The sequence below is a fragment of the Glossina fuscipes genome, unplaced genomic scaffold (assembly GCF_014805625.2).
Source record: "Glossina fuscipes isolate IAEA_lab_2018 unplaced genomic scaffold, Yale_Gfus_2 113, whole genome shotgun sequence".
In the NCBI taxonomy this organism is placed as follows: domain Eukaryota; kingdom Metazoa; phylum Arthropoda; class Insecta; order Diptera; family Glossinidae; genus Glossina; species Glossina fuscipes.
Genome location: NW_023998456.1, coordinates 1,673,513 through 1,689,197, shown reverse-complemented (window position 1 = coordinate 1,689,197; position 15,685 = coordinate 1,673,513). Strand labels below are relative to the sequence as shown.

General features: G+C 33.0%; 2 protein-coding genes across 4 annotated transcripts in view; one reads left to right on the top strand and one right to left on the bottom strand.

Annotated features, from left to right (window-relative positions):
- The window catches only part of LOC119639689 (atypical protein kinase C), a 30,832-nt gene extending 18,137 nt beyond the window's left edge, over positions 1 to 12,695 (bottom strand). The window contains exons 1-2 of one of the 3 annotated variants that reach the window (XM_038037254.1): positions 12,367 to 12,695; positions 12,181 to 12,301 (exon numbers count right to left, since the gene is read on the bottom strand). In XM_038037254.1, the coding sequence (XP_037893182.1) occupies positions 12,181 to 12,301; positions 12,367 to 12,543 (298 nt within the window). In that variant the 5' untranslated portion in view covers positions 12,544 to 12,695. Of the gene's footprint in view, positions 1 to 12,180; positions 12,302 to 12,366 lie in introns of those variants that run through there. The other 2 variants (XM_038037255.1, XM_038037246.1) reach the window with 2 other exon arrangements.
- Positions 12,696 to 14,024: 1,329 nt separating this feature from the next.
- Positions 14,025 to 15,685, top strand: part of LOC119639823 (ATP-citrate synthase-like) — a 2,747-nt gene continuing 1,086 nt past the window's right edge. The window contains exon 1 of the mRNA XM_038037494.1: positions 14,025 to 14,029. Within this exon, the coding sequence (XP_037893422.1) occupies positions 14,025 to 14,029 (5 nt within the window). The remainder of the gene's footprint in view (positions 14,030 to 15,685) is intronic.

Here is a 15,685-nt window from a genome sequence, read left to right as displayed (position 1 = left end):
TGACCCAGTCAATAGATTTCGCGTTATTACTAGGAAGCAAACGTATTTCCTGGAAGCCAATCGACACATGGTTTGAACACAAAAAAAGAAATAACGGATTTACTGAAAGCAAAGTTCGGTGAAAAGATTCCTTTACGCAAATTTCTATAAAAACTTCACAAACAGCTAAAAATTTAAGCAAAATTATTTCATTCATAATTTGAAAGAAATATCGTGATTTGTGATTTTTGTCTTAATGACAAAATCAAAAAAATAAGGCGAATAAAAAATTTCCGAGGAGATGGTAACAAGACAAAGCGCTTGAAATTAAAGTGATTCCGTTAATGATAGCCGTTAGCTAACAGCGTGGGCCTGGAAAAATGGCTTCAATGAGATGGAGATGCATCTGCCCCAAGCAAGGACAGCATATATGAAGTTCACGTATATTTCGGAGTTCTTGGGACTACGTGTTATGTCGAAAATGCATTAAGGGATAATAATATGATTTCATTAATATTTTGCAACTGCTTCTCTAGTCCAACTCCTTCTTTGGCACCATTCTCTGTACTCGCTGTATTCGTTCCTAATGATCGCCATGTTTCTTACATAGAATATACCTCCTCAGAAACTGGTATTTTTAAAAAAAATATATAACATATGCCTTGATAAACATTTACCCACTATTTAATAGACGAAAGGTCTCGACGCAACCTAAGCAGAGCCTTTTTCACAAAAGTATTTAAAAATTTGTTTCGTCTAATTTTTCAAAGCTTTTTCCCGTTATTAATGATTACCACGATGAGAAGGGGGTAAAGAAACAGCAAAAGATTTAAAAGAAAAGGTAATGGAAAGAATTATTATTGGGGCTTCAAATCAGAGATAGAATATTAAGACCCTTTCACATAAGGCAAATATATGAGAAGTAATAATTACATCGTTGTCGTTGCCAGTACAATATGTGTATTATTATAAATATATGGTAAATTATGATATTATACTCAAATCCATATCTAATATAATCATCTACATAACTTTGACGTTCCGTTTTATGACTGTTGCACGGTTATTTCAGGGCAGCTTCACCTACGGAAACTTTCTTCTTTTTCCGTTTTTCAAATATGGCCAATCACACAGAGGATATCGCTGTTACCGTACGGATAGCAGTTAGAGAGAAGTGAGGGAAGACAATGAGGTTAATAACGAGGTGTGTCCCACCCTACCAGGTAAGTGCCAAATCGATAAAAGTAGCTTTCACCAACGGAGCATTCACCATAGGCGTGACCAAAGAAAACTTTAGCTCACTGAGATTTGAACCCGCTACTCGCGCGATATTGAGAATTTTTAAATAAGCGGATATACCAATCAAGAAGTCCACGTGAAGTGAATGAATTTCCTGAGCGTAAAAACATTGTCTGGCTCTAGTAAAACGTAAAAAAGGTACTATTAACGGAAAAAATACAAAATCGTTTGAATCTTCAAACATTCGCGGAACTTCGCCTTCACCTGGCACATCAGTTTGTAAGTAAAAGATCAGATTAAAATTGTGGGATAACTAGCAAATGAAGAAGTTTATAAATTCTTACTTACGGCTTCCTGGGACTAGTACGCTATTGTTCAACTTACATAAACTTCACTCTACTAAAAGTATACTTTAGATTTTATTGTTTTATTGAAAGTAAAAAAAAAAACAAAAAAAAAAAGAAACAATTCATACAAAGCAGTCAAATAATGAAAATTCCATTAGGAAGTCTTTGACAGAATTATGGAAATACACCATAAGTATACCGCATAACCATGCAAATGTAGAGATGAAGACAATTATGTGAGTTTCATTCACGTTACACTAAACATGGCTTTGGCAAGGGCTTATATTTGTTGTAAAATTATGCTAAACCAACATAATGGTTCTGTTGCCTATAGAAAATGAATCTCCAAGGTGTTTTGCAGGCAACATTAACTATAATATTACATGAGGGAAATGACAAAACAAACTTACTCACACTTTTATACATACATAGTAGAGAAACGCCACAGCATGTAGTGAGTATATGAGTGCATGTGTTTATGTGTAAGTATGCAATCATTTTCTTCCATTTTATTACAATATGTAATTTAATGGAATAATAAATAACAAGGAAAAAAATTGCATATCTTAGGGAAGTAAACGTAAATGAAAAATACCCGTCGAGTTTTAACTGAAAAATTATCAGGTGCGGCTTTCCTTTTTATGTACGCTTTCAGTAAAAGAATATTAATTTTTTTACCTTTTTTTATGTTTTTAATTTTTTTTATTAAATTCTGCTTTTTTTTTCTCTCTCACTTCAGCAGCACTTTAATACAATTTTTTTTTTTTTTTTTTTCTTTTTTTCAACCTTTACAGTAGGCAATAGAATTTTGTTAATACACAATTTATTTAACGACCCGCAGGCAGAAAATAAAAAAAAAAAAAATCACAACAAATTTAATCACTTTTCCAATTTATTGCAAATAATTAATTTCAATGTAATATTTGCTGCTTCCTTTTAGGAAAAAGAAATTTTTTTCATCTTTCCCTTTTTAATACATAATATTGATACTAATGTATAATCGAACGCCAGATACGTCCATTTTCAACGAAATCGTATGCGCGAGTGTTCTGTTTTCTCGTTTAGCTAAAATCAAAGCAAAGAGCAAAACTTTTTCACTTTATACACCCAACTAAAAAGAAAAAAAAAGAAAAAAAAAAAACACCAACTCTAGGCCAAAGAAACAGTAAAAAAACTGAAAACACCTCGCACCTATATAGTATGCTCCTGCAAACGTTGCTTTGGTGGAGGTTGTTTCTTTTATTGTATAATATTCGGCTTCTTTTTTGTTCCTTTTTTAATATAAACGTATGTACGTATGTACGGTACTTTGCTGCCTACACGCCAAAAAGACACGTATGTCCGTGCATGTGAATATATATAGAGTTTACATACAAACACTTAACAAATTTACTCGAGATTTTATGATTTGCTTCCAAGTATGTTTGAAGCTCTATGGTAAGACACAAAAACTAACACTAAAAACTACAACAAACAGCATTGAAATATTCAATGTCACTGTATTGTTGTAATTTTCTCTGGTCTTGCTCTCATTTAACATGGTTGTCGTGGTCGTTGTCGTCTCTATGACTTTGTAGCTTCATCATTGCTTTATGAAATCTAAGTTGACCGAGGAGACAACAACAACAATAGATGAGCGAGTCTGCCACATACAATTGCTTCATATAAATTTGGCGACTTATGAGAGTAATTAGATGAGCGAGTCTGCTGCATACAATTGCTTCATATAACTTTGGCGACTTATGAGAGTAATTAAATGAGCGAGTCTGCTACATACAAGCTTTTGATAAATAAACAATTTTGTAAATAAATTGGTGGGCTTTTTCTCTTGATACCACACTACGCAGAATCGTTGGTGGATAGCACAAAAAAATGAGAGAGATTTTTTCCTCTTTTCGTTTGCATAAATTTTTTTTTTTTGCTTATGTGTTTCACAAGAATTTGTTAAAACTCGTCATTTAATTTTTAGAAAAGGACAGACCGTAAACAACGCAAACTCTGCATGTTTTAACAGGACATTTAGAACATTTAGAGAAAAGTCATTATATTCATGTAATATGATAATTCCGCAAATGAGCGCCGGTTGCGCCATTCATGCTTTGACTAACTCAACTTTGACAACATTATGGTATCATGCAAGTAGAGAGATTTTAAGAAAGAACCGAATAAACCGAATACACCTCAAAGCACGTAACGTATCAAAGTTTGAAAACTGTTTGGATAATTGCGATGTATGTGAACACGACGGCAAAATGTTAATAATATATACAGCCGGGACATTTTCGCCAAACAGTTCAGACAAAAAAAAAATTTTTAAAACAAATTTCACAGAAGGAGAATAGGAAAAAAATGGGTGTAAAACGATTAATAACTATTTTGCTTTAATACTCTCTCTTTTTATTTTGTTCAGTAGCGGGAGAGACACTTAATAACAAATGGAGAGCGTAATGGTTTTGCTTTTCAAAAGAGAAAGATAGAGAGCAGGAGAGAGAAAGCGAAAAAGAGAGGGAGAGGGAAACGTCTTAGTACTGCCATATTGAAGAAATTATAAGTGATTGAAAATTAGTTTGAAAAATTTTTACTCAACGAAAGGTCGGAATAAACGATTGTCTCTATGTCTTTAAAAACAAAATTTTTACAGGCAGAACTTGTGGTCTCTAGAAGATATATAAGACCTACATGCAGCCCAATTTTATCTGGATTGTGCTCAGCCTTATGTTGCAGGATTGATTTCTAGAAAGGATTGTTCGGACTTCAAGCCTTGACTGGGCACACGCACAGACGAAAATGGCTAAACGGATTCTTAATCTAAAAAATCTTTATGCACACATCTCGGCAATGCGAAATGAATGTATTTTCCTCTAAATAAAAGTAATATTTAAAAAAACATGATAAGTAAGCTGAGGCAAGTGTGGCACGAACTCGAGGCTGAACTATCGAATTCTTTCAGGGTCTATACTAGCCTATAACTAAAATGCTCATTAAGAGGTTAATTTACACTGGGGAGGTCACCACACCCCATGAAGAAAACACCAGGAATAACAAAATGTAAAAGCAAAATAGTAACGGGTACAATCAGTGAAGTGTGGGTGGGGCAATGACGGTCTAAAACAGAACTCCACATTTAGCATATTTAGATCTTTCCAATTTACATGCATAGATTCAAATTGAACATGATCTGAATACAGGGATCGAAGACACTTGCGAGTGCTTCTTAATGAACTTTATATACCTGAGTACCTAAGAACAGCGACTGCCTTTGGTCGTAGTTATAGTAAGCCTATAAAGGCAAAACACCTATCAATTGGGCACACAACCCCCCTATTACTTTCTGTTTCCTTTTTCTCTTTCTGATCGTCACTGTGCTACTCGAATAGGGATGAAAGATTTGGCTCAACAACATGATGCCTTTATTTGTTAACCGACTCCAGAGAAAGCCGCTGGTTGCCGCAGTTGCCCACTCTGCTAGGAACAGCCTACCAAAAGGTACACAGGATACTTGCAGTAACTTTGCATTAATATTAAAATAGAATTTATGGTATATTCTGAAGCATGGATAAGTTCTTGTACGCACAATCTGCGTTGCATTCTCACGAAGATCTCTCAAAGTGCATGCTATCAAGTGGTTTGACCTCAATCTATTATCTTTAGTGCTTTAGTAAGAGCTTGAATGTCTGTTGAACTTCTTTAATATGTGTTTTTTTTTTCAATATGACCAATTACTCAGGGGATTAATTGTACGAACGTCGAATTTTGTTAATTTAGAGGGGAAGTAAATGAGCGAACTTCGAATTCCCTGCTTCTTCAAACAGCTGCTTCATTATTTGACGAATTCTTCGAGACAGATATTCTTTTACTTACATTAGCCTTTTTTGGTAATAAATGCATTTTTGAAGCGTCATTTTGATTTATTCTCTTTTTCTAGATGCGGAAAGTGGCATATCACAAGGGATGAATTTTAAAACACCCGATGGATTGAGCTCTAAATATCGCGAAATAGGCGAATGTTTATTTTTTTTTATAATTCATATGCAGCGAATCCATGGCGAATAATAGTTTTTTAGTCTTTTTTTTTTTTTTGTAAAAATGATTTCGTTAAGGAAGACTCTGTTTCCTAAAACTGAAACACCGTTTTTAGCACTGATGTTGTTCTAAAAATTTCAGAGAGAAAACTTTATAGCTCTATTGAAACGATCACCCTTATACTGCTTAAAGTGAGAATTTGGAGGATAATACAAAAATCGAATTACACTTGGATTACTCTAAGAAAGGAACTAAATTTAAAAAGTACCATATGCTCAGAATAGAGATAGCACAGAGTTGTTTTTAATAAATGTGAAATTTACAATTTCAATGTGAAATGAATGAAAATGAACAAAATACACAAACAATAGGGATCATCTCCGGAGTGATTGGTCATAATAGAAAAAAAAAAAATTTATATATATATATAAATGGATTCTTTCACCTTCTGACTTCTGATTTCATCAACTTGTTGTAATCCCAAAAGCCATTATAGACTAGGTAACAACAGCCACTATCAAGTCGGCGTTGTATTGGGGGCTCAGTCGATACAGGCTTACTGATTTAGTATGCATCGACTGGAGTACAGCATTTCACATCTCCTTCTCTCCTTTCTCGCTTCTACCTGGCCATTACCGTGTTATGCGTTAGTAGACATCGTCTGACTTATTGATTGTATCTAAACAACAAAGAGACGTGAAAACAGTCACCCTTCCAATGTTTCTTCCCCTTTATCACCAAAATACATTACAACAGAGAAGCCTGTAATCAGGATATTCAAATTATCATCTGTTCTAACGTAAGGCAGTTTCACTCCGTTTCTTTACAACGTTTTCAATACTTTTTTCTTGAAAACCTTTAATTGCGCGCTTGTTACAAAAGTGGGCACAAGTTAGACAAACCGTAGTCGCACAGATCACAAATATTTTGTGAATGCCGCAAGATAAAATTTTTCTCCCATAGGTAGTTCCTAGTAGCTAACAGACTCAAAGACCAAATTAGACCGAAACGCGAATTTCAACAAATATAGATCTGACGGAATCTTTAAGAATCGTATATGAAACCGTCCAACTTAATTACTTGGCTTTAAAAAAAGTAAGAAAAATGTTGGGGACCGATATTTATCTCTAGGCATGCGATTTGAACAATTTGGCCGCTTTCAATATCAACCTCGTTGCAAGAGCCTTTTATGGGTTTGAGAAATTCGAAGTAGACATCATAATTCTTCAGAGCGAAATATATTTTCCACAGACATTACCCAAGCAAAACACGTGAGCCAATTGAGAAGAATACATATATTTTTTATAGAGTCTTTGAAACTGCTCTCTGAGTATTACAAACATGAACATGAAGGTTACACCCTTCGATGGCTGTTACTTCAATTTTTGGCGACTTAGAAGGTTTTAGCAGCATGCAGAGAAACCGGACCTCCAATAGGCTTACGCTTTCTACAATGTATGCCTGGCAAAAGTCATGAAAATATTAATATAACTTAGCGGCGTCTATTAATGGTGAAGTGAGAGTGATAATCAGTGAAAAATCTTGATAATGTTGTGCGTCATTATTGAAGAGTAGTAAGAAACAATTAGCAAATTTATATTGTTATATAAGAAATAGGTTGCTATCCTTCCACGACGTTTGATAAAAGAGATAGCACAGCATGCTTTACTCGTTTCGTTATTCGTTCATAGCATAAATAACAATGAGGAAGTAAGAATATTCGAAGCATTCACTTTTGAAGCAGATAAGAGATAAGAGAACGAATTACTGTGAATGTACATGCCAAACATCGTTGTTAAGGGGCGGCTAACTAAGCCTATCATTAGTAATGTTTCATTAAACAGTCGTTGAAATATCTGCGTCGCAAAAATCGAATGATGTAGATTGGATCAGTACTGTATCGTTTCAAAAACTTCTTAGAAAAGCTACCAAGATTAGATACTGAATGCATATATCAACAGCAGGAGCGTTCGCATAGTTTGTCACTCGGCCTGTTTACTTTTCAAAGGCAAATAATTGCTTGAATAAAAAATTTCTCTTAAAGTTTGTGTTTTAAAGAAAATTTCATATAAGTCGCTGAAATTGACAGTGAATTTTACTTGTTAAAAATAATGCAATAATATTAAAAAAACTTTCTTTTATCGACCTTGATGGTCTTCAAGAAGTTTGGCGCCAGAAAATTTTCATAGGACTCTTACTTTCAAGATAGGTAGAGACATTAACTCCGCTCACAAAGTTTAGAAACAAAGCGTTTATTGTGTCTGAGATCGCAAGTTCAAAACGTAAGCAAGGAATTAAAATTATCTTGGAGGAGATACGACGACAAAATATGAGAAAATGGCAATAACTTTTTCTGGGTGTAATGCCTTAATACTTTCTCTAAAGTGGATTACGGAAATTTCAACAGGCTTGCATATGCAAGGATCAGCTGATTATAGATATAAAATGGAATGAGCAAAACAATTGTAATTACCACCAATAAACACGTTACGCCATTCTACAATTATTCGAAAACGGGATCCAGTCCGAGCTATTCTCAATATTATTCGATCTTGGTCCAAGGTGTACCAAATCTCATCAAAGTTTTCCAAAATTGCAATATGTAGATTGAACACAAGACAGACAGACAGATCCGGCTTAGATCGGTGCAAAAAATAATTTTCAAGTCATCGGTATAGCAGAAAGAGAATCTAGCCTAAGTCCTTCTGGGTGCACAATGGTCCTATATTTATTCTGGAATACAGCAGACATACTCTCTCTCTCTCTCTCTCTCACTAGACACAGAAAGCCGCCATTTAGAAGCTGAATTTTAAATCTGCGCATATAGTGGATGGTCCAATAACTCATCCCATGCGTTTTTTCTTCCTCTTCTTGCTTTGCTCATCAGATAGCAACTATAGCAAATTCTCGGTTAAATACTTCCGTTTACTTGCGAACTTCCACAAAGTGGCAAAGGTGCTCGGAAGCACACTTATTTTTAGTTCAAATATTTCCCAATGACTGGCGCTTCGCAAATATTTGACTCTCAACTACATAGCATCTTGATAAAAATTACTACATAAATTTTCGGTACTCTCCCCTTATTTTAATTAAATTAATTTTAATTATATTAAATGTTCCACCCGCAATGTACGCTTTTCATTTTCCTTTTTTCATATAATTTTTTTTCGTTTATCAAAAAAGAAAACAAAAAAGAACTTGAAACCACTTTTGTGGTATTTGAAAATGTTGTCATGAATAAGAAGTTAAAAAGAGAGAGGTCGTATGCTGCTTTGGTCGAATCTTTGTTACGCATCATACCGAAAAAAGCATTATAAGCAACAAGCCTTGGTAAATTCTCATAAACGCTCAAGTATAACATCGACTTAGGGGAAAAAGGTTGCAAATACCATTTTACACTTATTCATCGATATTTTCGAATATTTGCAAGATTTTTTGAGCCAATCGCTCCCGTATGAACAAGTTCGTAGTTCAAATATTACTTATCAGAGATTAAGGTTAACAAACTTTTCAGTTGTCCTTTAGGTACGTAAATAATGTAAACATAATATATATGCATATATGCATACATACATGCACGTATGTAAATTAGCGGTTTACTGCACAAAATATGATACATTTATGTATATTATAATAAATCTGAACGTACAAAAGTTCACAAATACGTGCATACACATCTGCACACATTCTATTGTAACACGTATACATTATGTTAATACGGAAATGCGCCTGATACTATGCAACATTTACTAATCAGTGTGCATAAAACACACTCTATGAAACGGTGGCCAAGAACAATGCAAAATTCTCAGCTTTCTATACATATGCGGACACCGTCAAAGCCCGTTATGCAGATATAATGATAATCATTCTTTTTCTGCTTATTTCTTTTATTTGTTATTTCATTTTTTTTTTTTTTTTTAATCTTTTTTTTTTCTCGTTTTGGGTAAAGTTTTTGTTTTAAAGGTAAGCAACCTATTGTGCTTTTAGGATGTGTTTCGGGTATTGTGCGGCGCTTGAGTTCTTTCTGAGTTTCTGATGACACAACGCATTTTGATTCAATGGTAAGAAAAACTTTAAAACCAACATAAACCACAAAAACATTCACTTTTAGAAGCCTTTATGTATGCGGATACGATAGCTATGAGTTTTTCTATTACATCAAATTTTCTATTAATTATTAACGTGCAGCAAAAACAATAATGTTTTAAATAAAGTTGAAAGTTAAATGCATAAAAACCTATAAGCAATGGCTTTTTGGTTGATTTTATATATTTTTCTTTTTTATTATTTTTTATTTACCCTAAAAACTATGCTACATAAACGATAACCATAGTTTTTGTTGAAGCTTAAGGTTCTTTACGTGAGTAGCTTGTTGAAGATAAGTGAAATCACTTTTTTCTTCCTTTTACTTAGATTCATGTTTTTTCATGGTTTTTAAGGTTTTTTTCATTATTTTTAATTAAGCAAGAAAATCATACTCATAGGTTGCATGTGTGTGGTTACATAATTCTATGCAGTTTAGGAAACCATAAACAATTTAATTTTATTTTCAAGTAAAAAAAAAAAACGGAAAAGAAAACGTGAAAAACGTATACACACGTTAAGTTGAATTTTAAATACCCATCAACCGAAAGCATCAGGAGATGAAACGATTGGAAATTACAGTAAAACATGGGGCGATGCACCTGTTTCTAGCCATGATCACTGGCATTCAACCATTAACTGGACGTAAAATTTTTTTTTTTTTTTTTTTGATTTTGCTGATCGTAACCAAGAAGCTTAATGTTACCAGGTTCATCTAGCGTCTCGTTCTAAGCTTTACAATACACATTTTATAGAAAGTTTTTTAACGTTACCAACGGAACGACAAGTTCATTATACTTCCATCGTTTGTGGTGAATAAAAAAAAACTAGGTCTTTTCATGCATATTAAATTCTGAGGTAACATATTTAATCACAATAAAATTAAATCATTGATATTTTTTTAGTTCTCATTAAGTAATCAAGCATTTAACCCGTAAAATTATGCAAATAAGGAAAAAATTGAAGGCATACCTTTAGGCAATTTGTTATTAATGTCACTTTTTAAAGACTAATTTCGCGAAAAAAAACTGGCACTTAGAAAATCAAGAGAGTATAAATCGAAAGTGTTACGATGTTCTGCAGACGAATGAATGAATCAATTGCATAAAGACAACGATAATGATCAGTGAATGGAAAACATTAAAATTCGTTTGAAAATACAATAATATTAGTGATCATATGAAACTTGGATTGAAAATATATACAAATTATATCAACTAGAGATAAGAAAGGCCCTACGTACTTCGTTAATTACACACTTTACGGAAAAGAAAACCTATAATATATGCTTATGTTAAAAGGGATTAAATATCAGGAGATCAGAACGTCACGTTTTAGCCTTTGAAGCAATATTTCAAAGTAGTAATAAAATGTGAATAAGAGAATAGAATTCGAATACATTTTCGAAATGCAAGGACACTGTGGAACTGCCTTTAAAAGCCAAGATATTAATACGCATTCAAAAATAGCGCGAAACACTCACACATGCATCCTTTTAAAATTCCAAAATAACTCTTCTGGCTTAATTACATTTTTAATATTATCGAGCAAGGGTAGTGGAATATTAAAAATAATATTCTCTTCTTAAATCCGCAAGAAAACGGGCAGAAGAAGCGTTGTGAGCTCTTCATTTAAAAACCAAATTGATCTTTTACTGCTTGAAAAATTCTCGCACAGAACCCTCTATGAAGCGGCAACATTTCTTTTATCTGGTCAATTTTGATCTGTTTTTGAAAACCCATCACTTAAACTTAACGCGAGGAAATACTTCAAAACATAAAAAAGAAACTAGACGAAGGACTTACAGGACCGATTATATTCCGAAGTTCTTACAACTAGTAAAAAACAAGTGAAAACGCTGAGGAAAAACAACATCTCGTTAAATATCCTACGCCATGCTGTTCAACACAGCTGTTCACATAGCGACCATACAAAATTAGGCTTTATATGGGGAGTGGTCGAAAAAATTCCCCGATTTGAACTATTTTCAATTGCATTGAGCCTAAAACACTCCGGTATACTGAACTTCAGCAAAATATGTCAAGCATTGCGGCTGGTAAGTGAAACAAAAAAAAATAACACAGAAAAGCGTGCATCGATGCAAAACGTGATCTTGAATCAATCGGTATAACAAAAAGCGGATCTATCTTATCTCTGTATATCCGCACAAACTTAATATACCATAGTGCCAAAAGTGGCGTACCGTATAATGGATTAAAAGTAGTAAAGCGCATGAAATATGTCAAACATGTCAAATATACCAGTATAAAAGTCGCAGTCGTCTGAATTAGTTGTCAGAAGTTTTCATGGTAATAATTTCTAATAATCATAAATATTTTGGAATTCATCCTTGTGGTCGTAATGTCTTCAGCATCTTCAGCATACATATATATTTGCTTAAAGTATTGCAGAAGATTCTTTACGTTCAGATAGATGTGATTTGTTACCATCGACTCAAGAGGCTAAGCGTCAAAGGGACAATATAAAAAATTGCAAATGTACTTACCATGTATAACCAATTCGGGATTATGGTTCAATTCATGTAAGCGTATTGCTTCATCTAACTCCATTTGGGTAGACAGCGTGCACGGATCATTTTCCTCATCTATCCATTTAATTGTGAAGGGCTTAAACGATCAAATGCAAACAATTTTTAACTTAATTACATTTTTCAATCCAATGCATTACTCACTTGATCCACAGCAAATCGGCAATTTTTACGTATCTCATCGCATAACTCTTCATACGTTATATTCTCTTGAATATAACTGATCATTATCTCCGTATTATAAAATGTTTTGACTTTAATTTCATTGTTGGCCCCCTCGCCACCAACATCGGGTAGGATTTGTGAAGGCATTTTCTGCATTGGTTTTAAAAATATATGTATTTACGGACGGCTGATTTAAGTACTTGTTTAAATTGTTATGTGGAATTTGCTTTTGCACAAGGAGGCAGTAAAATTAATTTGAAAATTATTTTTTTCGTTTTTTTTATAAAATAAATTTTTTTTTACAAAATAGGTTTTATTTGTAAAATGAAACATGCACATTAAAACTTAAATTAAACTGAAAACAGAAAAGATAAAAAATAAAATTAAGTTAATATTTTGAAATTGTTTCATAACAGACAAATAAATAATCAAATAAAAATTTGCTCCCTTTTTACAAATAAGTTTGCTTTTGCCTCTGAAAACGAGGCTGGCAGCTCTGTTACTTATGAACAGCATCCTCCCTTTTTTTATGTAAACAAAAAATTGCTCATATTCTTGCGAGAACCAAGAATCACATAAGAAGAACATCAACAAGTGGTTTTTTTTTTCGTTCTTAAAGTTTAGTTAACTGGGTTCACTGTATTACAAAATTTTTTAATTGTAACAATAAAAGTGAAGCAATTAAATGAAGGAAAGAAGAGGTAACAAAAACTTTTTAAGACTTTCCCACAAGCAAACGGCATAATTAAATTTTCCTACACTAAATAACCTGTCGGCAGACATTATCAGAGGCAGAATGCACACAACTGCTTATTTTCTAGTATTAATAACCTTTTTTGAATTATATATGTTTAATATTTTTGTTTCCAACTTACTTATTAGCTTTATTCTTAAAAATATTCACTAGATTTAATTGAATTTTTCAGATTTTTACACAATATTTACAATTTTTTTTTTCTTTTTTTCTTGCTTTTTTGCTTCTTTTCTTATGTTCGTTGAAGAGAGAGTTGTTGTTAGCACCGACACCACAAAAAATTTATTCTTTTCAAAAATTTATGTTTTTCTTTTTATAAGCATTTAATTCAAAACACGCTCAATAAACAATTTTTATAAAATACAAATTTAAAAAAAAAAAAATAAACAACAAAACCATTTAACAAAATACAGCTTTATGAGATTTTTGTTAGAGAAGAACAAAAAAAAAGTAAAATCAACGCAAATTTTTTTTTTTTTATGTGTCATTCACAACAATTTAATGTAATACACCATAGATAAAAGTCATCAAGGTGAGAAATATTCGCATGCTTTCGATAATTTATTTTATCGATATTATCTTTGAATGATTATCGCTTTGAGAAAATTTCTGTATAAAAGCGAAACGGAACATCGGTAATAAATTTGAAAAGTTCACAAGCAATAAAAGCAGTTATTATGATGCGGCGTAAAATTTACCGTAATAATTATCTCTAATAAATTTTTTTCCTGAAAAGAAACGATAATCTATCCTACTTCATTTCAACCGTTTTCGAAACTCAATTCGAAACTCTCTCTCTCTCTCTCTCTCTCTCTCTCTCTCTCTCTCATGTGCTTGCAAGTTATGTGGTGAGTTGCCAGACAGATCGAAATAAACAAACATAATGGGGTAATCATTATTATGTATACTTAGGTGAATACAGAGGTTTTATATTCTACACCACTTGTGGCACAAGGTACAATATGTTAGCGCGAAGTATGTAACACGCAAAAGGGCTTAAGATAGATCCATCTTTTATGATACTGATCAATTCAGAATCATAATCTGAATTAATCTAATTGTCTGTCCATCTATGCAGATCATTTTCAAAATTTCATGGCAAAAGTAGCTAAGTAGCAATATTTCGGCATTCTAAATTGGTTTGAAAACTTGGGACCAGCTGAGGCAATTTTTGAACTCTTTTCTTACCGAAAACTGAACTGACGACAAAAAGTAATTTAACATGAAAAAGTCAACTGTATCAAATATGCTTTTATACGGCAATAAGATATAATTTTTGTGTTCTATAATAAAAATAATAATTGTGTTAGACAATGTGATGTAGCTTGTGTAAGGCGACCTCGCCCAACTGTAATGTTCTTACTTGCTTGTAAATGCGGTCTTTTCTCTGGCATTCATATATCATGACAGACCCTCCACTGTGCTTTTCAGTTGATAATAAATTTTGGTTTGCCAGTCTCCTCCTTCGTTTTGTGTTTATCATCGTGTTCGAATATATCAAACTTAGATTCGTCACCAAAAATTTTTACCCTCGAGACATTTTATCATATTGACTTAAAATATTTTGAACTGTTTCAAAATTAATACCAATTGGCTTATGTTTTCCTAACTTTTTTGCGATATCAACAGGAGTAGTTTTGAATGCACTTGTTACAATTGCGATAATTCCTCGTTTTTCGTCCTCTGTAAGTTTGTTTAGCTGATCTGATTGGTGTTTGTGCTATTATAATTTTTATATCCACCATCGAAGGATCGACTCATTAGGTTTTTTTTCATAATATAACTAACACCCAAAAGGAAGCCGCAGAAGCCCTATAACGTGTATATATTCTTGATCAGCGAGAAATTAAATTGATTAAGCCATGCCGGTCCATTTGGGCGTCTGTGTGTCGGTGTAGTGTTTGCTGTTGGCACTCTCCTGGCCGAAAAAATGAATTTATTGACGTCAAATTTGGTAGAAACATTTGGACGCAGGCTGGTGTTGGAAATAGGTCAAAGTGGTCAGAGCAGAAGCCCGCAGTGGAACGTAAACTGAACGGAACTCCGTTTTTCTTAACAAAAATTTGTGGGTTTTTGCGCTTTACTCAGGAATTATAAAAGTTAGAAGGCTGATAATTTCCACATTTCCTTTACCGAGTACTCTACTCTTGATATACAAAATCTGAAAAAATCGCCCATGCCCACACAAAGTTACGAATGATTGAATTTTCTTTTTTTTTCTCTTTTTTGTGCTTATTTATCATAAGGTAAACCAGACAGAATATTTAAAACTATATTGTTCATGCTCCTGAAATGAAGACATATTATCTGCCTAAATATGGGTTAATTCTAACACGAATATGGTAGACATTGCCGCCTGATAGATCAACTTTTTCTTAATAATAACACCGATATGGAACCAATCGGATGCCACGCCTATAAAAATTGTATAAAACTATTCAGGAGATGTACAAGGGGATATGAATGCATATTTTTGATACATTTATATAATAAAGAATATATATTACATTTCAACCAAACCATTTCTGTGAATATATATGGAAA